The 23,469-nt window shown below is 46.5% G+C and overlaps 7 protein-coding genes across 7 annotated transcripts; 4 read left to right on the forward strand and 3 right to left on the reverse strand.

Annotated features, from left to right (window-relative positions):
• Positions 1-469: 469 nt before the first annotated feature.
• On the reverse strand, positions 470-1,675 carry N7537_010912 (alpha/beta hydrolase; the record flags this gene model as incomplete). Its single annotated transcript, XM_056901966.1, has 1 exon — positions 470-1,675. The coding sequence occupies one exon, from the start codon at positions 1,673-1,675 to the stop codon at positions 470-472; it is 1,206 nt and encodes a 401-aa protein (XP_056747253.1).
• A 4,944-nt stretch (positions 1,676-6,619) lies between these two features.
• Positions 6,620-7,761, forward strand: N7537_010913 (putative alkaline lipase; the record flags this gene model as incomplete). Its single annotated transcript, XM_056901967.1, has 6 exons — positions 6,620-6,710; positions 6,769-6,896; positions 6,946-7,009; positions 7,063-7,433; positions 7,490-7,534; positions 7,603-7,761. 6 exons carry the CDS (start codon positions 6,620-6,622, stop codon positions 7,759-7,761), a joined length of 858 nt encoding a protein of 285 aa, XP_056747254.1.
• Positions 7,762-9,434: 1,673 nt separating this feature from the next.
• Positions 9,435-10,532, forward strand: N7537_010914 (BTB/POZ domain-containing protein; the record flags this gene model as incomplete). The annotated part of the gene is made up of 3 exons (XM_056901968.1): positions 9,435-9,691; positions 9,791-9,946; positions 9,998-10,532. The coding sequence occupies 3 exons, from the start codon at positions 9,435-9,437 to the stop codon at positions 10,530-10,532; spliced, it is 948 nt and encodes a 315-aa protein (XP_056747255.1).
• A 2,370-nt stretch (positions 10,533-12,902) lies between these two features.
• N7537_010915 (uncharacterized protein) lies at positions 12,903-14,904 on the forward strand (the record flags this gene model as incomplete). Its single annotated transcript, XM_056901969.1, has 3 exons — positions 12,903-13,219; positions 13,393-14,049; positions 14,115-14,904. 3 exons carry the CDS (start codon positions 12,903-12,905, stop codon positions 14,902-14,904), a joined length of 1,764 nt encoding a protein of 587 aa, XP_056747256.1.
• Positions 14,905-15,814: 910 nt separating this feature from the next.
• N7537_010916 (PARP-type zinc finger-containing protein) lies at positions 15,815-18,022 on the reverse strand (the record flags this gene model as incomplete). The annotated part of the gene is made up of 5 exons (XM_056901970.1): positions 15,815-17,290; positions 17,348-17,422; positions 17,490-17,661; positions 17,756-17,891; positions 18,007-18,022. 5 exons carry the CDS (start codon positions 18,020-18,022, stop codon positions 15,815-15,817), a joined length of 1,875 nt encoding a protein of 624 aa, XP_056747257.1.
• A 1,434-nt stretch (positions 18,023-19,456) lies between these two features.
• On the forward strand, positions 19,457-20,038 carry N7537_010917 (PRKRIP1 family protein; the record flags this gene model as incomplete). Its single annotated transcript, XM_056901971.1, has 1 exon — positions 19,457-20,038. The coding sequence occupies one exon, from the start codon at positions 19,457-19,459 to the stop codon at positions 20,036-20,038; it is 582 nt and encodes a 193-aa protein (XP_056747258.1).
• A 165-nt stretch (positions 20,039-20,203) lies between these two features.
• Positions 20,204-22,107, reverse strand: N7537_010918 (chaperonin-containing T-complex subunit CCT3; the record flags this gene model as incomplete). The annotated part of the gene is made up of 6 exons (XM_056901972.1): positions 20,204-20,293; positions 20,350-20,987; positions 21,048-21,638; positions 21,692-21,900; positions 21,963-22,029; positions 22,083-22,107. 6 exons carry the CDS (start codon positions 22,105-22,107, stop codon positions 20,204-20,206), a joined length of 1,620 nt encoding a protein of 539 aa, XP_056747259.1.
• Positions 22,108-23,469: the final 1,362 nt, after the last annotated feature.

Raw genomic sequence — 23,469 nt, forward strand, 5'->3', positions numbered from 1 at the left:
TTCCCAAGCGGTTAGGCGATATGTCAGATAGAATGATTCGATGATCAGAAGACGTTGCGGCTCACCAAGTTGCACGCTAATACCAAGCTTTTGTTTCGCTCACACGGGCTCAAGCCTGTTCCTCGTGATGATATCACAGGTGGCTTGGCAACCCCGCATGTGCCACCGCATCACTAGCACCGCCACATGTTCCTATCTATGGGATTGGCTCCGAACATCATTTGCATTAAGAGAAGATATTCATTCGTTGGTTAAGTATCTTATACTTGTAGATCTGCTTTGCTGCAGTCTTCCATTTTGTGTATCTCTCGTTTACTGAATAGGGCTTCGTTATTTATATATTTGTCCAACTTGTAATTATACTTTAGATGAAATATACTAATGTAAATGCTGTTCGTTTTGTATATCATGCTCACGGTTTCAGAAAATGGATGCTTGGATGGTACTATATAGGGACTGACGATTGAACTCAGGGCGCGAATGATGGATCTGCCGCTTCAAAAGATCGCATCACCGCCATTGTGACTACTGGGTACCCCATGATCACATCATGCAACCCAGTTTTCAAGATCTCTTCGCGAATAACCCCATTCTCCGTTTTCCATTCCATCATGAACCCGGCAGCTCCCATATCTGCTTTTGAATCGAGTTTCTTTTGTTCAAGCTCATCATAACTGATCCCCGCTGGTATCGAGGCATTAACCGCGTGCCAAAAGACAAGTTGAGAATGGTGCCATGGAATGTCATAGTCATCCTCGGCGTGGATTATCGTTATTCTGTATTTCTCTCCGTTCCTCTCGTTAGACTGAATGTATTGCGCAATATTATCCTTGCTCAACCATTTGTCTCGAATGAATCGTTGAAGATATTTGAAGAGGAAAGGGAACCTAGCAACTGGCGACAAGATTGGGACGGTACCCGCGACTCGATAGGTTGAGACCAACGTTGCGACGTCCACAAATGGTGCGACCAGCACCGTGCCTGCAAAGACTATTGGTGGATTCTGCACAGCAAGATGTTTGGACACGGCGATGCTCACAGCTGTGCCCATAGATTGACCAAATATCAAAATCCGAGATGGAGGAATGCCTGCAACATTCATTGCCCAGTCCACCACGGCAAGGGCATCGATGATGAGCCCGGTTTCAGACGGTGTCCCGGTACTCTTGCCAAATCCTCGGTAATCAAATGTCAGAATATGAATTTTCCCAGGACTTCCTGCTGACAGTGCACGATAATTTGGGACCCGGTAACCTGAGCCGACGGTTCCCCCAGCTCCGTGCAAATGCAGAATTAAACGAGCGCCGGGGTCCTCTAGTAATAGTTGAAATCCCAGCCGAGACTTAATATCGGACACAAAGCCTACTGGCTCTTCGATAAGAGGCATTTGATGCTTGCGATATAATTCCACGGGAAGAATATGCCAAGCGTGTAGGAATTCACCGTCCGCCGTCCTGATGGAGAACGGAGTGACCTGGTTCCTCAGAAACCCAAAGGTTTCCGGGACATTGAGGTCTTTGAACCATGTCATCTGAATTGCGTGCAGGTAAACGACATGTGATTGGAAGGTTGACATGGTGAGTAACCCTAGGAGGATCGCATATAAGCCAACCACAACAGCGACTGGCCTTGAGGCATATTTAAGAAAAGAACTAGTTATATCGCCAGCTGTCATGGTGAGTTTAAAAGTGATGGGGAGATATTATTGCGACATGGCAGAGGGATGTTTTAACCTGACGGCTGGCGCTGCACACTAGATAGTGACATGCAGGTATAATTCCACTGAAATATACTCAATGTGAGTAATATATTGCTCATTAGTGATTCATGAAAATATAGTGGGCTTGAGGGCGAGACGTTGGATATGCATGCCGTTCACACTAATAGGATCTGTCCTGTAGCCGCCACTAAATTGGGGCGGTTTATTTTGCAAGGATCTGACTCAGCTTATAGAAACCATGAGCATATAGCAGGTACTTTTAATGTTAATGCTAATATCCCTTGTGTTTTTTGACCTAATGGTGCGACAGAAAAAGTGCCCAGAAGAGTAAGATGATACATTACCCATGTTAGCTACTTACACACATGGGTAGCAACTGTATGGGATATAGGTACTGTCTATCTGATCCTGGAATAAATCTGCGACTTCACTGGTGTTTATATACTTACCTGATAGACGGTTTTCTAGTCCCTCAAAGAGGAATAAAGGTCGGACTTCGGACTTCTGCACAACCCCTGTTGGACCACCGAAGTGAGTGACCTTACTGTCATCCATAACAACAATATGGTCGTATTCCACGACTGCTTTGAGTCTGTGTAAAATTGAGATTGTGGTTTTACCCGGGAGTTCAATATCTCTTTGAGAGTTCGGCCAGGTAGACGGAAATACGAAACTATATGTATTAGTGAAATCTACGTGCTATCCATTAGATCTGTAAAACAGGTCGAAACAAACTCGAACGCCTTGGAAATATCCTTGAAAACTGAATATCTAACCGTTCTGTATAGAGACTGCGATGAATTGATTTTAGATCGGCCGCGGTCAGGGCGCGCTGATAGCCGGTCCACAGAAGATGATTAAACCATAGGAATAGAATTCGTGAGACAAAGGTAGCGCTCTCCACTGGAGACAGTTGTGCATATTCTGGGCCTCTTGAGCGCCCACTCTTGAGTACCGCCGTGGACAATTGTACGAGTAAGGTAGCAAGAGACGCACCTACCGCACTGCGATTTGCTTCAAGGGACCAGTATATGCGGGTAATTGTAGACCTGAGTAGGGCTGTGAGACATAGGTAGAAGGCAAGGAAGAAAAATGGACGAGTAGACCGAGTATGTTCATACTGAGATAAAATTGCGATTGTACACGCAGCGAGCAAGGATAGCATGGCAGTTAGAACGAAAAGGCGTGTTGTTACGCCCTGACTAGTGTTCCGCAAAGCCCACAAATGGGCCCGGACCCCGGGCCCAAAGCCCAACCAGCAGTGGGCTATGGGCCTAACCTTCGAGGCCCAACCCAACCCACAGCCCATTAATAGGGGCCCATAAGGCCCCCATTAAAGCCCATTATTACGCATAACTACAGTCTTGGCATACATAGAATAGCTGAATAATCTGTGTTTTTTACGCATATTCCAGCCTATATAGACCAGCCTGTATACACTACTACTATGCCGTAACTGCCAAGTACCAATACTCAGTAGCGTATATCAGGGAGGAAGAGGAAGCATGTTGAGGATGAAATGTATGAGCATTATTAGTGTGTATATAGTATATAAACTATGACTTTATTATATGCTGTGACTTTTGTGATCTGAAGTATCTGAAATCTCTCTATTGCTGAAGTATCTACGGAGTAGGGATTAATATATGACATACAATTTGGGGCTTAAGAATTGCAAAGGTAGAAACTGTACTCTAGTCAAATGTGAGCCACCAGTCTAGAAATATGTGTATGCCACAGCATGAGAAATTATAAAAGTCCCCATCCAGCATGGACTGGCCGGCGAAGTAATATACAGAGACGCGTGGACGCACCCATTAACAGGAGTGAGGAGGGGATCGAATCAAAGGATAGCTCTTCAAAAAATAACGCAAAGTCGAAAGCTCTCCGACAGGAACTACGGGCCAAAGGCCTTGTCGGCGGAACAGCACGACATGTGCGGATTAGTGTTGGCCAGACACCGCATTTGTGGAAAGATGAAATTGAATTGTCGGAAGTGTAAGGGAGAATGGGGGGATACAGAGTTGCCTGCAGCTTCATAGAACATATGCTCGCTTTTGAACCGACCATGCTGACCCGAATAGGACTTGGATAGGATTAATATGGCTACCTGTCTAAATACGACTAGACTAGGGCCCATTCCACTAAGGTTCCAAGAATATGCCAAGCCCCCGGAAGTTCCTGGCCAGGTGATCTTACGATATCTGTGCGATACGAGTGTGATTGGCCTTGTCATCACATCAACCTTGCAACTCCGTCGGTCGCCCGACAATCCTTCCTTGGCTTGTCTGCCTATATTATAAGGTTCTTCATGGAAGTACCATTATCAAATTACCGAATTAGACCCTACGAAAAAGGAAGAAAAAGAGTATCTGACCTTGGCATCTGTCCAATTTTTCTCACTCTGGAACGTTACGGATCGGGTCGGAGACTAAATGCAATGAGATAGAGTCTCAATACTATTTTAATTTATGACCACCTGGGTACTGGATAGCCCTTTCGACTCGCTCGTTCCCCCGCCCCACATAAACCTTCTATGTACCGTGGTCGTACGGAGTATTGAAGAGGGGAACGCTCAAGGCTGTTCGAAGGCATACGAGTCGATTCAGCACTCCCAATTTAGTTTCATACCCAGTTTTGCATGCAAGAGAACCCAGGTGTACTGCCCAAGAAGTGAAATCAGAGAGGTGTAGAAGTGTGTATTGCTAATCTGTATCTATCTGCTACTTGTATCCCCCGCACTTCAACGATTAAATAAGAAAACTGTGCAATAAAGGGTAGGCAAGGCCAATACGTACTGGAGAACAAGGTTCCCCACTGTAATATGTAGGTACATACTATGCAACGCGTCTGCAATATATCGGTGCCTGGTCCTGTAGTCAGCATACCCCACTTCTCTCGTTGATCGGGGGTTACCAACCTTAACCCCGGCGAACTTGCCCAGGTGATGATTAGGTATTAATTGTGAACATCCTGGCTCTTGCCCAAGTGGGTACAGAATCGAATGTAACCATTCCAGCTCTAGCGGTATGCAAGGAACACAAAGGGTGGCCATCGGCTTAAAACACGTACATGAACCCCGCTTCTGCATTGATGGCTGCAAATTTCAATTTACTTTGCCATTCTGCATCTTCTACTTCGACTTAAAAACCCCGCAAAGCCAACCCCCGGCCTACAATTGCCGAACCCTAAATTCTCGATTGCTTCACTTCTATGGGCATTTTTATACTTCAAAAAGGGCGGACTAGGCTCCAGAAATAAAAGCTTCACCGAAAGTAAAAACAAGATGAAAAAATTCCCAATAAATAACAAGCCCGGTTTCAGCTCGGGATCCTCGGGTACGGAAATCCCATGTGTTTCGTGTAACATAGCCCGCCAGGATCAGTTCTACTTCTGGTGGAAGATAGTGACGATCTTCATCAATTGGCGTCGATCAGAGTCTGATCAAGGTTCAAGCTTTAATATATTCCGAGTTGGAAAGGCAAAGGCAGTTTAATTAAACACATGACTATATTTCACGCTTCCCCGCAAATACTTGTTCGTCTAGCCCACTTTCTAGCACTTTTCAGGGCTAGCCTTGCCAAGTCTATCTTTGGTTGCTCATGTTTCTGCTCCACATGGCGGTACGAGTACGCTTTTTGTCACCGCTAGTGCAGGTCAGACTTTCCAGCCCCATAGTATGGTTTTCAATACGAGTGTTCCATGGATCCTTCTATCACCTACCACACATTAGATTGAAAGGCCAATTTACACTTTTCACACCCTTTCTTGCCGCCTATATCCTATAATTTGCGGCTAACTTTTCTTATTCGACGTATAATACTAATATGGTTCGTAGTGGGAGCAGGCGTGGAAGATAAAGAATATGTGAGCACCCCCACGATCACATGTTATCACATGCCTAAGGATCGCCCTTTATGTCTATGTTCAAAACTTTAGTTCGCTTACTCGCCTAGTTGGTCCATATGCGGATTGATATAGTGGATAAAGTGGGACTTGCTATATAGTATACTTACGTTATACTCCGTAGCGGTTGCTCCTCCACTTCTCTTCCTTCTGTCCCTTTTTCTAGTATTTTGGATTGACTCCACCCTTTGTCAGACATAGCACGTGGTGAAGTCTACCAAAAACGTCGCTTGACGGGCCGCACAAACAGCTAACTATGCGTTCTTGTTCCGTATTTTGAATTCTTAATGCTCATATCACGTATGATATAACTTTACATCTAATTAGTACAACAGCCTATTAGTTTATTTTATAGCTTATTGTATATAAATTAGATATTCAACGGCTTATAGAAAGGGTTCGCATGGAGCGGGTAACGGTGAGCCAGGCGGTCGAAATTTAATGTGGGAAAATCTTCCGTACTATGGCCCCATATCTGTGCTTCAAGACATAAACATTGCCAAAGTGTTTTACGGAGTAATTATTAGCAATTTTGATTAGTTCACGATGCTTTGGGGCACATATGTCTCAGCAGCCTGGTCCCATACGGTGTGAAGATCAAATGAGGCTTTAAAGCCTATAGGTAGTACTCACAATCGGTGGAACTATTATCACCAGACTGGAAAACCCGAGAAATTTACGGAGATTTCCCGAATGGTTCATTTGTACATTTACCTTGCATGATGGCTTCCTGGCTCTGTACTCTGCATTGCCTGTTTGGGATGTCATCCCCGACGTAACCCACTTGGCGCCACATTTGGCATCCTCCCCTCCATATAGTGTGCAAATATAGCGACAACGAGTACAATGGGACTTTGAGGGGTATTCAAAGGATTATTTAAAGAGCAAGATGACCCGACACAGTTTTCCTTTTGTGCATCCAGAAACAACGGACCAGCAGCCTTCCTAAGTACCTCAAGGGCATTATATAACATCCTCCTACATTGTTTCAATATGTTGTTCAACTACCAATCTTTGCTCGTGGGAGTCTCCCTGATTTCTCAGGCCCTTTCCGCGCCTATTTTGGAGTCGAGGGCCACTGCTGGTATGTTAATTCATCAGCCCAGCTCTGTTCGATTAGGCAGCCCTAACATTTTCTCCAGACGCCGCTGCTTTCCCTGATTTGCACCGTGCAGCAAAGCTTTCTTCCGCTGCCTACACGGGTTGCATCGGAAAAGCCTTCGATGTCACTATTACCAAGAGAATTTATGACCTTTTGACCGACACTAATGTAGGCGTAGTATTTGCCCTATACGTTGGCAAACGACTAATTTCAATAGGGATTTATCGGATACTCCACTGAAAAGAAGACAATCGCGGTAATAATGAGGGGCTCGACTACCAGTATGGAGAAATCAATTCATCTTAGTACTAGCTCACCGTGCTAATTAATCTAGTCACCGACTTCGTGAACGACATTGACATTGCTCTCGTCACTCCCAAGCTTTCGGGCGTTACTTTCCCTTCCGATGTGAAGATCATGAGAGGTGTTCACAGACCCTGGTCTGCTGTACACGACACCATCATTACTGAAGTTAAGGCGCTCATTGCGAAGTACCCGGATTACACTTTGGAGGCAGTCGGACATTCCCTCGGTGGTGCCCTCACCTCCATTGCCCACGTTGCTTTGGCCCAGAACTTCCCAGACAAGTCACTCGTCAGCAATGCCCTTAACGCCTTCCCCATCGGCAACCAAGCGTGGGCCGACTTTGGTACTTCGCAGTCCGGTACCTTCAACCGCGGAAATAACGCTCTTGACGGTGTCCCAGTAAGCCATAGTTGAAACTGACATGCTATATTAAAGTGACTAACCATACAACACAGAACATGTACTCAACCCCGCTTGTCAACTTCAAGCACTACGGAACCGTGAGTTATCCTATCGAGCCACCTTTAATACCATCGTTCAATTGCTTATCAACCGTAACCTTGCACAGGAATACTACAGCTCCGGCTCCGAGGCTAGCACCGTGAAGTGCGAAGGCCAGCGTGACAAGGCTTGCTCTGCCGGAAATGGCATGTACGCTGTCACTCCCGGTCACGTCGCAAGCTTTGGCGTCATAATGCTTACTGCTGGTTGTGGCTATCTGAGCTGAGCACCAGATACGGATATAACGGAGCAATGATCGACACGGATCACTTAATCTGGGGATAAAGCGCCCTCAAATAATTAATATATCATCTACTGTCCTAATATTTTCTATTTATTTGTGTATATTGGATGGTTGGTCATTTAAAGCCACCAGCCTAATGAAAATACATCTCGTTCAACGTCAATTTCACTATATCGTGGCCTGCCAAGAATATAGATAGTCATAACGTTTCTGTTGCCTCATGAGGCCAAGCCAGACTCTAGAATATCCAAACCAGGCGCTGTCTATATGTAGAGAAGAAGAAGAAGATGATGATGATTATTTCATTTACCCCGACGTTTCACAAGTCAGTTATAGGCCACTGCTCACTAGAATGGGCACGAACTCCTTTTGTAGTCAGATAAAAGCGTGAGGTTTAGATTTGACGTGGACCGCTCGTAAAAAGTCCCATGACATAAATATCGGATAATTACGAAGCGAATCTAAATACGTCGAATGGCAATTCTAGCATGGCTGTATTGCACACTATTTAAGAACGAACTACTTAATTTGAACTTCCTCTCTAAATATCGGGGTGAACCAATTCTGCTTGATAAATTGGAACGATCATGGAGAACAGAAACTCAGACGATGGGTTTTCATGTGCCACATACATAGGTTTCCACCAAAATGCAGATTTGAATATTTTCCAAGCACACCCTTTCAAGACCGATTTTAAGTAGCCGTTTAGACTCTGCAGTGAGCAGAAGCTGGAGTGATCTGCAAGTGGGAACATGCAAGATTATGACGCAGACAATGATTGCAGGATGGTACAGAATCAGTGCCATTGCTGGGCATGCATTTGCGCTTATCCCCTCGACACTGCTGACAAGACCGCCTGGCCTACAAAATGAAATGTAGAGGGAGGACGAATGAAGAGTTCTGTGCTTCGTGGCCCACAGTAGGGAAAGGAAAACTGCAGAGAAACCAGAACTGCGGGATGTTGAGAAGTATGGCAAAATATCGTTAACATGCCCAAATAAGCTAACATTGGTATTCGGGTATATTATACATACAAGTAGTTTTAATAGGAGTACAATTTAGGCTATAGAGTGACTACAGAGTGCAGAGTGCAGGTCCCACCAAAAGTGACATAGATAAACTTCCTAATTAAGACTAACATTGTTTGGTTTTACATACGTTGTACTATGTAGTAGCTATACGTATACGCATTTTACTTTACATTTATAATTCTTTCTGGTGAAGTCTAGTATTTATTCACCTAATACTTTACCACGCTCTTAGGAAACATTCTACATATATTTTCATTAATTCTGAATTAGCGCATCTGCCCTAAATGTGACGTGAGAATTTAGCGCCAACATGCACAGCCCTCAATCCCCAAAGAACCAGCCACACGCAATTTCACCTGACTGAGCCTCAATTAACAGGTGACTTGGTGTCTAGTCACATTTGATATCACCTGACCGCCGCATTTATAAACCCCCTCTTCCGTTTTCTTTTCTTCTTTTCTTTCTTTCCTTCCACGCCTGCCGGAGTCGATAATTGTTCGCTAAGAGAGTCATTTCAGATTCTCGAATGCAAAGTCATCCCAGAACTGCGTATTCCTCGTCTTTTAACTAAGACTCGGGGGACGTTTCTGTGGGGAGCTTCCAAGACTCACATGCTTCGTGTGCATGATCAGCAGCGTCAATCTGCCTTTCTTTCGACCAACTCGTATCATTCCTTCCGATAAATACAAATTTATTTCGTCAGTTTTGACTATCCTCTACGGACATATCTCAGCAATAGGCTTCCTTTGTGCCGTTATGTTCAGGCGCTCTTTCGTATCTAAGGACCGGGCGGGTAAAACCGTCAAGGTTGCCAAGAAGAAGTACGACGAGCTGGTGAAGGAGAAGATGAAACAGAAAGTGGAAAGTCCCATGATGGGAAGGTGTGTTTATTTTTTATTTTTTTTATATATATAAATGCGAACCCGCTCTTTCCATAAATAGCAACATTCATTTCATGTGCTGATAATGTATCCCTATAGTCCCCTTACCAGCCCTATCATTACTATGATTGTTGGCCGGGACCAGCGTCTCTTCGCCGCTCATGAAGATGTCCTATCCGTGTCGCCATTTTTTAGTTCTGCCCTGAAGGAGCAGTTTCTTGAAGACGGCGCGAAGCAACTGACTTTGCCTGACGAGTGAGATAATCCTGTCCATTTAGATTGAGCACAAACTTATACTTGAGATAGAGAACCTGAGATTCTGTCGTGTGTTCTCGAGTTTTTGTACAAGGGAGACTACTTCCCGCGCTTGTTGCGTGGAAAGCAAAGAAACTCTTGGTCACTCGAGAATGCCCAGGATATCAATCAAACCGGTGGCCGTGGGTCGAGCGAGCCGACAATCTTCCACTCCGAAGTGGGAGATCTCGTTCTCCGAGACACGGCAGTGTACTGTGCTGCTGAGAAGTACGGTCTGGAAGAACTGAAGCGCCTATCTCTCCGAAAGCAAGGCCTTCAGAGTGGTATTCCAGCCGACGTGATCTTGCGATCTGCTCGATATGCATATGACAACACACCCGAGTCCGATTCCCGACTGCGCGCTCATTACCTGGCTCTTATCATCCGCAGTCGCAAGACCTTCAAGAGCAGCGGAACCTTGCAGATGGAAATGGAGGAAGGGGGCAAGTTGTTCTTCGACCTGTTTGTGGCAATGTGTAACCACATGGATGATCTCTCGGAGCTGCGGTATGACTTAATTTCTGCTTCTCCTTCTCCCTCACCCTAGCTCTCTGCATATCCCTCTTTTACTGCTGACTGTCTTCCTCGATGTCGAGCCCTGAGTGCTTACACTCGTGTCTACCAGCACCAAACGATCGCCGAGGTTCTTCTAAGCGGGTGTAACATTTCCCTACTGGATCGAACGACTTGGATTTTGAAATTGAACAAGCGAGGCATGCATTTTTACATCAGAATGGCACACTGACAATGAACTTTCACTGGTCTATGCTTGCTTTGGCAACTTAACCTTCACTTCTCCCGAGGTTGGCCGCCTTTTTGGTTCGAAGAACCCACCTTATTCGCCTTTAATCGGATCTACGGCGTATATTGACTTTCGTTCAACCACTCTACACTCCATGAGATTGAGCCCTTTTGGACACAGTCTTTTATGATCTGCACTTAATCTGCTGCTCTTTTTTGCGACGGTGATCATGCATTTGCAATTAATCTGGCAACGCCCCTATTTGGTGATAAGAAACAGAAATGAGAAAAAAATTCGGCCACCTCAAACAAGCAATCCGTAGAAGCATTTATTAAGTAAATAGCGGTATCATATCTCATTTCCAACTATTTTTAGTCTTTGGGTTGTTTCAAGCTGTTGGGATATAGTGGAGAAATCCGACATCTAAGCAACTTAGAGCTTGAGACCTAATCCTACTTCTAGTATACGTATTGATATTCCAGCATCTCACCGTCTTTGAGATATGGCATATGCAATTCAGTGAAATCTGGCACGGCTTTGGACTGTTTTGCCTTTACTTTAACTATCCCATGGACATCTACCTACCTTAGTAAGTGCATCGTGACGCGTGAAATAACCCTAGACTGACCCTATACAGTGTCGCCTCCGTTGATGCAGGCAGCTCAATTCTTCGTTCGCTGTTTGGTTTTTGATTTCTGTTATTTGCTCTACCACTATTTGATTCATTACGTATTAACTGGGCGAGCACGTCTTTTGAGGATATCACTGTGCCGAGCATTCCACTTCCATGGGTCTTCTATAAATGGGGTCCTCAGTTGAGGGCTAAAAGCAAGTACAGTATTAGATTGTAAGAACGTGACAAGAAGCGGTGATGCATATAGGGTCAAAATAAAGAAAAGCAAACGAATGATATATCCATAGCTGTAAAGATATTGGACTCGATGCTTATAATATTCGTCATATCTTTTGAGGAGCGAAATCTACAGGAAGTGTCCTCTATGGTTGGTTATACATTCCTGTCCTATAAATCTATCACAAGTTGCTCATTTATACAAAGTATCATGGATAACCCTTAGGAGTTGAATGCGAGACTTGCCCTATAGCAATAAACCATGCCTTCTTCTTTTCACGAAAGCCACTTGGCATAGTGAATGAAGGCTTGCATATTTCGATACTTCCTTTTTCTACAGTAGTCGGGTTTGACACATTTTCTACAACCAATCCTGGCATGTCACCTTTATACAAAAGTCCATCTCTCAAATGCCTTCGAAGGCTCTAATCCCTAAATCACATCAAGACTTGTCATCGATCATATTTTGTGTCCTTGGTTGTTCAATGCTTCGAGAACGTATCCATATGTGATAAAGGCCCTTTCGTAGCACATTATAATTATAGGCCAAGTCATTATTCTCCCCTATATCAGTTCAAAGTCCACGTTAAGTCCCTAATTCCGGTTACTAGTCTAAAGCTGTAGTCAACAGATGAATATCGGAATCCCAGACGAACTGGTTTATATCAAGGATTTGGAGATCTTTTTATCGTGGCGATATTCTTTCTTTAATCTCATGTCCAATCTCAGCGAAGAAGGACATGTGCTTTATCACCACAACAACCTTCGTCAATCATTGATTTCAATCGCAGCCAAGAAACACGTCTGTTTGCTGCGATACGAAGCTCGGCATTATTCCCGACGTTGACGGAAGTTTCGACAGCAGATGTTCTCTCCCCGTGGACGATATAGCTTCTACATATGCTAGCAAAGATAGCACAAGTTGAGTTATCTTGGCCTCATTGCTTGCTAATTCGGGTGATGGTACGGCACATCAGACGAACCATATTTGTGACTTGCCAACCATTCAATCTTCATTGAAAACTACAGTTCCTTTTCCTTCCAATTTTACCAATAACGCTCTGCTATCACTTGCAACGTCTCCAAAAGTTGCAAAGCACGTGAAATTTGTGACTTGCGGCTTCCTATCACTATACTCTCACTTTCAACCCCATTACCCCCAGTATCCTCGTTCGGATTGATCGGCTGCCACGACTAAAAACTAGATTAGCAGCAACCTCACTTCTTCTTGTGCCTCAAAAACTCCCAATTCTGTGAAGACTTTGCACTGACACTGACAATCACTTCCAGCTTCCGGTGACCAAGCTTAACAAACCTCATCTGAAATGATCGGTGAAGCCTCAGATACCCCATTTAACGACACCTCAACCAAAATGGGGCCCAGAACCTATCTGACCACTGGTCTGAGACACCTAAACAAGCCCCGCGCCCTAGAGCCCGGTGAAACCCACGTTGTCCGGTACAAGAATTCCCTTCGACAGTACAAATCCGATGTCTGGATTGGAGTGGTTTTGCCAGATCAATTCGGCCCAACCAGACACATCTCTCGCCGCCCTGTTGGCGCCCAGCCGACTGAGGGTGAGTGGATGACACACCTGAAAGACCGGATGTATTCCGTGTATCTTCCGGGGCGAAACATGTAGTAAGTTTGGTCTCTTTTTTCACACTCAAAAAAGACCCTTGACGTTGCGTGTTTATCGATGTATATGTGAACCCGTTGGCTTTTCTTCATTCTTGTTGATCTCTATGTCGGTTTTTCTGACAATACATATTTGCCTGTTGATGGATCAGAATTGCAGGCTAACAGATATGAAGCAAATGGGTCGGACTCCAAGATATTTTTGTCCTCAACGAGAAGACAATCAACGTTCTTCGGCGCGCCGGGAGAGAGCCAGACGCCAAGATCTGGGACGATCTGATGGACATCATCCGAACAGAGCCCGGGCTCGACTTTTGGAAGAATATGTCTCTCCAGGAACTAGGCGCCAAGGGAAAACGAGGCAAGGAACTCCGTCTCGTGTTACCGAGTGGCCATGAAGACCTTGTCCCCGGCGGAGAAAGCCATGGTGACTCCGAGTACGAGGAGGAAGATGAAGATGACGAAGATGACGCTGAAGATGAACATAAAGAAGTTCCATCAGATCACGTGGAGCCTAGTACTAGTGTTGCACCTCGCTCATCTAATGAGCAAGCAACTATCAGATCATTTTCTGACGCGCGTGCTGCACAGGGCGTTCAGTTCAGGCAGCCATTGAAATTGTTTCAAGATGCGAACACAATTGCATCTCCATCTGAAAAAATCACTTTTGCAGACAGAGAGGGTTCCAGTTTGGAGATGACCCGGAAATTCAACACTTGTCCCCCTCTGATGCCTCCCACTTCTTCTCGTTCTCTCCCAGCCTCATCGGCGTTCATTACCCCACCAACCAGCATGACTCAAGGCACGGTGCCTAAGGTTGAGAATGATACTAGGTCCGTCAAGTTCTGATTTAAAGTCTTAATGCGCCTCCACTAACAAATATATTTTAAATTTACAGTGCTAGTACTGCTACTGCTGGTCATAGTGTTTCAGATGTGACACCCCAGCAACCCGTTGCAGAGTTCTCAATCTTTGATTTGACCCTCAGCCAGGCTCTGAATCACCTCTTTCTGAACCAACATGAAGCTGCCAAGATCACTGATGTGTTTCTCGGCGCTGTGGCTCTTGAAAAACAGCCCGAACGCCTACATATTCGTGAATACTTAGCGAATGGAGAATTCCTCCCTCGCCTGATCACACTGAAAAGCTCAGGCTTCTCTCATCCCACTCCATTCCCAGCCCTCGATTCCAACAGCAGCACCACCTTCCGCCTGGTTGGCGATCAAATGGGAATTGGTCAGAACTTCAAGCTGCACGGCGTGAGCAACAGCCTCGATCTGGAAAACGCCATTATCACCCTCGGAAGAGTGTACCTTCAAGCCCGCCGCTTTGGTCTGATGGATTTGGTTTATCGAATTACATTCAAGCTCCAAGTCGCCTGGAACTGCTACCCGGAGCTATACCAATCCAAACCTCTCCTCGAAGTTGCTTCTCTTGCCTTCGCCGGCCGCACAGAGTTTGATGAGGCGGCATGCGACTACCTCCAGTCATGGCTCATTCACTTCATTGCCGAGGCATCCGATTTGCTCACATACAACGCCAGCGAGCAGTTCTGGTCGTTGTTGCGATCCCATCCAAAGCTTCAAGACAAAGTTCTCAATCTTCGCACCCTCGCTCACATTCACAACCCGGACTTGTATGGCAATACCCGTGCCCTCCTTGAGAGCCGCGGGCTGGGGAACTTATGATGTGCGCTCCAATTGAACGGGAGCATCACAGAGAGCTTTGTCCCCCGTAGGGACTCTCATCTTTGCTTGCTTGCGCGTTTTTCATTTTCTACGGGTTTTAATGTCGCGCCAATTTATTCTTAATTATTCCCCTTTTTTTTGCGTGCCTTTCAATTGAATTTGCTGATTATGGTGTTTCGGTCATTTCATCTTGCGCAGTAGAAGGAGTTACAGGCAATGGTTTGTTTTCTCTTACTTGGTGGACATAGGGAGATCGTACAAGCTCATAGTTAACCTTTATCAAGGCAGGTATTCTTATTCGGCAGATTTCATTCGTCTCCAACATTCGTAGTGATAGCCCTTTGACCGTACTATGTCGTTCGATGGCCACATGGAGCTTGATTCTCGCAAGCTATACCCACAAGAGTATCTCGGCCCTCATTTCAGGATACTTGCATGATAGTGGTGCTAGTCCTAGTCTTCGCATACCTGCACCTTGATGTACAAAACTCATTGTTATTTCAAGATGTACAGCTGGAAGACCTTTTTTTGGAAAATAATTCAATTCGTTATGTCAACTCGCAGGCTAATCGATGGTGAGAACGACCCGAAAATTAATACAAATATGACGGTGCGCCTGTGCAAACCAGCCATCGTCAAAGGGAAACCGAATCCCACGCCCGGAGGAAGAAAAAAAGAGATGAAAACATTTAGACGAATTAAGAAGAGAAAAAAAAAACGCAAATCGGAAAAATCCAGCTAGCATCCATCGGGATTGTTGTACAGAGCGAAATGGAAAACAAAAAGACCCGATGGAAAAGGACCAGTTGAAACATAAAGCACAAAAGAAAAAATTTGGTATTTTGTGATCCACAGAAGTGCAAAGTTCTGTACACGAAGTAAGGCAGACTGGCACAACAACTAGGCGAGCTTACAAGTCGTCGTCATAATCATCTGCCTTGACTGGCTCCAGAGGAGACTCGAGGGGCTCCTCAGTGGCGTCCTCGACGAGCTGCTCGGTAACTTCCTCAACGTGCTTCATAGTAGCGTCCTCAGCAGAATTCTCGGTAGCATCGACAATGGGCTCATCGGGAACCTCGGAGGAAGCATTATCGGGACCATCCTCAGACTTCACAGCGGTGTCCTGAACAGATTTCTCAGTAGAGACCTCGGTAGGCTCCTTGCCAGCCTGGTCAGCAGACTCATCGGTGACCTTCGCGGCAGCCGGCTTGCGACCTCCGGTCTTAGGCTTCTCTTTGATGGCGTCGGAGGTTTCAGCAGCCTTGTCGGCAGCCGTCTTGCGGGTGCGAGTTGCCTTGGGCTTGTTCTCAGAGGTGGCATTGTTGCCGTTAGTCTTGTCGTTAGCACTGCGAGTGCGCTTAGGCTTCTCGGTAGATTCCTCAGTATGCTCTTTCTTGGAAGCATCAGCTCCATTGGTCTTGGCTCCGTTGGTAGCTTTCGGGCCATTCTTGGTATTTGCGCCATTTGCAGTCTTCGTACGAGTGGTAGAATTCTTCGTCTCGCCATTGGCAGGGCCAGTCTCGTTATCAGCAGAGGAGAGGTCTTCCTCAACAGGAGAAACATTGTTGTTCACATCCTTCTTGCCACGAGCCGCACGCTTCTTGGCAGGCTCGAAGATAGTGGCGGCCTCATTGTCGGCAGAGGAGACATCCTTGTCGACTGGGGAAACATTTTCCTGAGCATCCTTCTTGGTACGAGTTGCACGAGTCACGGTCGCCTTCTTCGTAGGCTGATCCTCATTGGCAGGGGCAACTTCGCCGGACTCGCTGTCGGCAACAGAGGTAGCGACTTTCTTGCTACGAGTAGCACGCTTGGTGGGCTCCTCCTTGGGTTCAATGTCATCAGAGGCAGTTTCATCTTTGGTGATCTTCTTGCCACGAGGAGCACGCTTCTTGGGCTCAGTGGGCTCGATGTCAGCAGGGGCAGTTTCATTGGTAATCTTCTTGCCACGAGGAGCACGCTTCTTGGGTTCAATGTCGCCAGAGGCAGTTTCATCTTTGGTAATCTTCTTGCCACGAGGAGCACGCTTCTTGGGCTCGGTAGGCTCAGTGGGCACGGTGGTCATCTCAGTGTCAGCATCGGCACCCTCGTCTTCAGAACCCTTCTTTCGGGGACGGCCACGGCCACGCTTCTTAGGCTCGGCCTTGATATCAGCCTCCGCGGCAGCAACTTGGTCCTCAACAGTCTTCTTTCCGCCGCGGCCACGCTTCCTGGCCTTCTTGGGCTCAGTGTCAACGATGGTGGCCTCCGCGATGGCATCATCGTGATCATCGGTAGTCTTCTTAGTACGAGTTTGCTTCTTCTTCTTGGCGGGCTCCTCGTCCACATTCTCGGAATCAGTCAAGCCATGCTTATTGGCAGGAGAGGACTGCTCAGCTTCCTCGGACTGGGAGTGAGATTAGTATCTCATATGGCATGAGGATACAAAATGGAGTCCACGAACCTCATCGGCCTTGGCCTTAGTCTTGCCACTCTTGCTACGCATGCCGACATGTCCAGGACGGTTGAATTCAAAGTCCTAGAAAGTATTAGTTGATCCACAGAATGAAATACCATTTTGAAAGCAAATGAGAAGGTGGACTTACACCTTTCCATTCCTCATCTTCGATGTGACCCAGTTCGATGGCCTTGCGAATCTTCTCCTGGAGCTCATTGGTGAGCTCGTTAAAACCATCAAGACGAGAGAAATCAAGATCCTCAGAGTCCGCAGTGAGGTCCTTTCTAACGTTCACGATTTGCTTGGGGGTAAAGCAACCCCTAAAGGAGGTCAGTGCTTGAAATCATATGTGCAGTCATAGAAGCCATGGATAAATATTAAGACCACCATGTGTCTCAACAAGGCTAGACTCACCAGTGGCGCCAGTGCCAGGCCTGAAAGGTTGAATTATCCACCCATGTGCCAACACGTAATTCACCCTTGGCGATCTTGATCCTCTCTGCGAGGCAATCTGGGGCCTTGCAGCCAGCGCGGCCTTGAGCGGCAATCTCTGATCATGAAGTTAGCTGTGATGTCATAAAGGCTGTTGTAGCAATGGGCATAGATCCATTGACCATGCGGACACCAGTAAGGAAGACATAGAAGTATGAGACGATGCAACTTACCAAATCGGTATGGCATTTTGATTGATTGTAGTCACTATGCAAGTAGGGAAAAAAGGAAGTGTATGTGTGAGGTTGATGGATGTGAAGTGAAGTAAGTAACGTAGTACCAGCTGGGCAGGACACAGATATGCGGGTAGTGACTATGAAGTGAATAAAGGGAACATGAACAAAGAAAAGAACCCCGTTTGTACAGACGGATCACAGTCCGAATGTAGGAAAGTTCAAAAATCGAAGTTATTGTAAGCACAAAATCAATAGGATCCTACACCGTAGGAAAGTCTTACGTGGTCACTTGACCTTCATCCGAGTATTGACTTATGCTCTCGTTCATTGTTCTCAGTAAATAGTGAGATATGAAGATTCCCATTTAAGGGAAAGAACAATAATGCGGAACAAAGAACAAAGAACAAAGAACAAAGAACAAAGAAATACTCCCTTTGTTTGTCCCGCCCCTTTTGAACATGCATTTTCTAGCCAATCAGAAGTCTTCTCGGCATATAATTGGCTATTGTGTTATTTCTTGAATATTTTTCTTTAATCACCACATTTTAAGCTATTATTTGATTCGTTTAATTGGCTATGCATTGTGCGCACGGCTTTGAGATATTAAATATTCGTCCTAGTATATTGATTATTCATTATTAGGAGGCAACTTTGAGTTAGGGCATAGTAATCCTTCCTATAACCTTGTAACATATCTTCCTCGAAGATATCCTTACCGTTGATATATCCAATACATAGCTCAGAACAACCAAGAATCATTACAGAGAAGAATTGTAATCTTGACAATGAAGAGATCACCACATCTCATAGCATAAGTAATTTTCATAGCATAAGGATGTGACAAGAAGCGTTCTCGTCCATGGCCTGCGATGTTGATGGGAGTCGATCTTTAGGTATCAGATTCATAGATGTTCCCATTCTATAGGAATAAATTGTATGAGGATCAGTCACGAGGGCCCGATTCAATGTGGGAAAGACCCATGGATGGGTATTCCAAGCTGGGACATGTAAATAATTGGCATTCCACACCTACATAATTCCCGAGATGCCACTTTGGATATCACTAATACAGCGTCTGAAAGATATCCGATTGTCAGCAACCTGAATAGCATTAAAATAAGCATACCAAACTAAACAGTATAGGAAGAAAACCTCTGGAAACGGTGATCTGCCATGTGCTTATGCCGCTAACCGAAGGCGGTTAGACTATTTCGACGGTTGAAGGTTGCCCGTCTACATCTTAAGCTTGTTACTACCTATTACTCGCCTTTCTCGCTGCACTCGAGCAATTCAAACCCCACAAAACACACAGTGGCCACCTCCTAGTGCCAAAAGAAAACCTCATTCGCTACCACTCTGAAGGAGAAGGCATCAATCCCTCCCACTCGCGCAAACCCCACTGATTCCACGCGGTCGCATCACCTCTTCTCAACTCAACACCGACATAATGTCCGAACCAGGCCCAGAATCCATCCCTACAAGCGCGGATCCACGCAGCAAGCGGCCAACAAAACGGCGCGCCGTGACACCGCATTCCGAGGTCGCCAATGAGATCCAGACACTCTTCAAAGACCCGACCAAAGACCTGCACCTACCAGATGCCCTGAAGCCGCGTACCGTGGCGTCCCTCTCAGCGCCGCCAGAGATTGTCACCAATGTTCAGGGTTCCTCGGCCGGTGCGGGCTCCGGCGAATTCCACGTGTACAAGGCCAGTCGGCGGCGGGAGTATGAACGACTGCGGATGATGCAGTCCGAGGTGGATGCCCAGAAGAATAATGAGACTTGGGAGAAAGAGCGCGAGGAGAAGAAGCGCAAGGATGACGAGAAGACGGAGAAGAATCGGAGGAGGAGGGAGAAGAAGAAAAATGCGCGTGGGAAGAAGGGTGGTGATCAGATGGATACTGCTCCTGTGGAGAGCTCGGCTGCCCCAGGCTCGATGGTTACTATGGCAGATCAGGATGGAGGTGATGTGGATGGCCCCGTGGCCCAGCAGGAAGTTCCTGGTGTCATTTTCCACGATGAAGACTAGTGGAGGCAGGTTCAAACGCTGGCTGTGTACGATACGAAGATACCCATCTGGATTTGGTTTTTTTGAATCTAGGATATTCATACAGAAGGAAGACAGCCATGAGGCAAATCGTGTAACATTATGTACGGACCTCGAGTCCAATCATTTTTCTTTTTCGTCTATCAATCATTCCTCGCCGCCACCGCCGCCGCCGGCGATCTGTTGAGCGGACTTTCCGCTGCAGATGTCGTCGACACGGAGAAGAAGACATGCGGACTAGAGAGATATGTTAGTGGAATGTAGTAGTTATGAGAAAATGGTAGGATGCTTACCTCGACCGCAGTCTTGATGCTCTGAAGCTTGACGGCTTCGGGCTCCCAAACACCGTACTCCTTCATATCAACCAAGTTGCCAGACTCGCCGTCCAGACCCCAGGTGTTGTGGCCCTCAACGTGCTTAGCACGGAGACTGGTAAGCACACGGATGGGGCTGGAGCCAGCGTTCTGGGCCAATGTACGGGGAATGACCTCCATAGCATCGGCAACAGCCTTGTATGGCCACTGCTGGACACCCTCAACAGAGCGGGCAAGCTGGCTGAGCTTCACGGAGACAGCCATCTCAGTAGCACCACCGCCGGGAGACAGACGAGGGTGGAAGATAACGTTACGAGCAACGGACATGGCATCCTGCAAGTTGCGCTCAACCTCATTAAGGATATCCTTGGAGGGACCACGCAGCAGGATTGTGCAGGCCTTCGGGGACTTGCACTTGCGCATGAATGTGAAGTACTCATCACCAATCTTCTCAATCTCGAACAGTCCGCACCCGGTACCAATATCGGACTCCTGGATGTCATCGACACGGTTGACGATGGTAGCACCGCTTGCACGGGCAATACGGTTGTTGTCGGTCTTTCGCACACGGCGGAGGGCTGTGATGTTGGCCTTCACCAGGAAGTGCTGTGCAAGATCTAGTAAAGCTCGGTGGTTAGAACACGCAATCAATCACCCTAATCAGACCGCTTGCTTACCGGAAACACCCTTCTCGGTGATAACAACATCGGGCTTGAAAGCCAGGACGGCCTCGCACATGTGCTTAACCTGCTCCTCCTCAATCTGGAGAATACGGTTCCAATCATCCTCCTTGGAGATCTCAATGTTGGTTTGGGACTCTCCCTTCTTGTACTCAAGGGGGCAATCCAGAAGAAGAATGCGGGGGTTTTCGATTCTGCGACGCATCTTCGGATGCGTGATATCCTTGTTGACCATCACACCATCAATCACCTCAGAGTCCTCGATTTGACCACCGGGGACCTTCTCAATACGGGCGTAGCGCTTGATGTCGACTTCCTGCTTTCCACTACCAACATCGAAGGAGACGGTTCGAACAGCGCGCAAGGCGAGGCCGCACATGAGCTCTGACCAACGGGACACGAACTTAGTTCCGATGGAGGACTGGATAAGGCTGTACATGGCCTTGTCATCGTTAATGTCGACGGGTGTCGAGACATCCTCCACAATCTGAAGGGCATCGGCGAGGGCACGCTTGAAAGCCTGGATAATGACGACGGGGTGGATGTTGCGTTCGAGCTGGGGGATGGCCTGGGCGAGCATTTCACCGGCTACAGGATATCAGCATTTACCCTCGAACCTCTCTCGATAAATCTTATCATACCAAGGATGATGACTGTTGTGGTACCATCTCCGACCTCCTCGTCCTGGGTACGGCTGAGCTCGATCATGCTCTTGGCCGCGGGGTGCGACACTTCGATCTCTCGCAGAATAGCGTGGCCATCGTTGGTCAACACAATACCACCCATAGGGTCAAGCAGCATCTTCAACATGGCCTTGGGTCCGAGACATGACCGAATGATATCCGCAACACTGGTGTTTATTGAATTAGCATCGAGTAGAGGAGAACAACGGAGGATCGAGGGATAATGTACGTCTTCGCCGCGGTAATGTTGGACATCTGTGCTTTCCGGCCAACCTGGCGCTCACCGGAATTGGTATCTGGATGATTTGTTAGCATTTAAAGGGGATCAATTCGATGGGGGGTAACCTACTCATCACCACCACCGGAGCCTGCATATTGGCGGTGTCTTGTTGTAGTTTGAGTGGGAATTAGATATAAAACAGTCTTTATCACTTGGCAATATTATAAAAATATTGCACGAAGATGACAATCCAAGAGTTCCGACTTCAACGCTGTTCGCCCGCATTCCATCAAATTTCCAGGCGAAGTGGGAGCTCCCTCAGACTAGTCCATATACGGCTAGCGCTTCAACCTGACAAACCAGGCAAACATCTCCAACTTGTCTACGTCTTCGCAACTCTACGAAGTTGTTGTTTAATGTACAGAGTCGCAATGCGGTCTGTTTTATTGTATATTGCTACACATATATGAGTGACTATTAGGAGATGGTAAATTGCAAAACTAAGCCAGCTTTAAACCACCATCTCCGACTGCATCATGCCAAAGGCCTTCGTTACCAAGATTGATTGAGAGGCACTGGGTGATTAACTTCGGTAAAGTTCAATATGGTGAACGAATTGGCTCATATGAGGTGACATGGCCGCACAGGCTTCGATTCATGGATCATCCTTTGCCCGATCATGAAGATTTATCGGCAGATATAGCTAGCATACTTTTTATCGGTGTCTTCGGTGCAGTGTTTGTTATCCTTGTGTTTCAATTTTGTGCGTCTGGTTTTCTCATGGCTGTATAAAATGCTTTTGCTTTCAGATATTTTCTAGTTTTTTGTCCTCATTGACTGTGGGTTTGTGCGCCTCTTCCTTCTATGGCTAGGTGCAACTGCCTTGTGTTTCTCTCTTCCGTCGGCGAACCTTTGGAGAGGTCTCTGAATATACCCGATGGTGTTTTCGCTCGAATGAGAATGTAGACAAGAGTCTCCAAGGGCTTTTATTTTGGGAAACCATCGGAGTTGGACTTCGTTGGGCCGAGATCTGCTTGGTTGACCGTGGGAAATTCCTCGTAGGATTGGTACACAGGACTTCCAACTCTTCAAAAGAAACTGAATCTTCGGCACAAGTGTTGAAGCTAGGGGGACGGGAATATTCTCAAGTTCCCAAATGAAGCTTGTCTGCTCAGGCGGTGTCGATGGCCCTGGAGCTTCCCACATCGAGACTACGATCACCTCCAGATCGCTGTGTAAGAGGATGAGCTTGCTCTCCGTGTCTTGCCTTTGCGTTGCCGAAGACTAAAGTGTCAAAATTGCAACTTATGCACTCATTTTTCGCTTGGGATGACCGAGCAGAACGCTTGCAAGTCCCCCATGATCATGTCAAGGGCTCTCCTGCGAAATTGGCACACTCAAGGACCGTTCATTGACAAAGAAAATGATATAGGAACCTATAAACATGACAGCTAAACGGGATAACCAAGATCTGGGAGAAAGTTGTTAGGGTATTACGATGCGGCACCAAACGAGA

The sequence above is a fragment of the Penicillium hordei genome, assembly GCF_028827395.1.
Source record: "Penicillium hordei strain IBT 12815 chromosome Unknown utg000006l_segment0_segment0, whole genome shotgun sequence".
NCBI classification, from domain to species: Eukaryota; Fungi; Ascomycota; class Eurotiomycetes; order Eurotiales; family Aspergillaceae; genus Penicillium; species Penicillium hordei.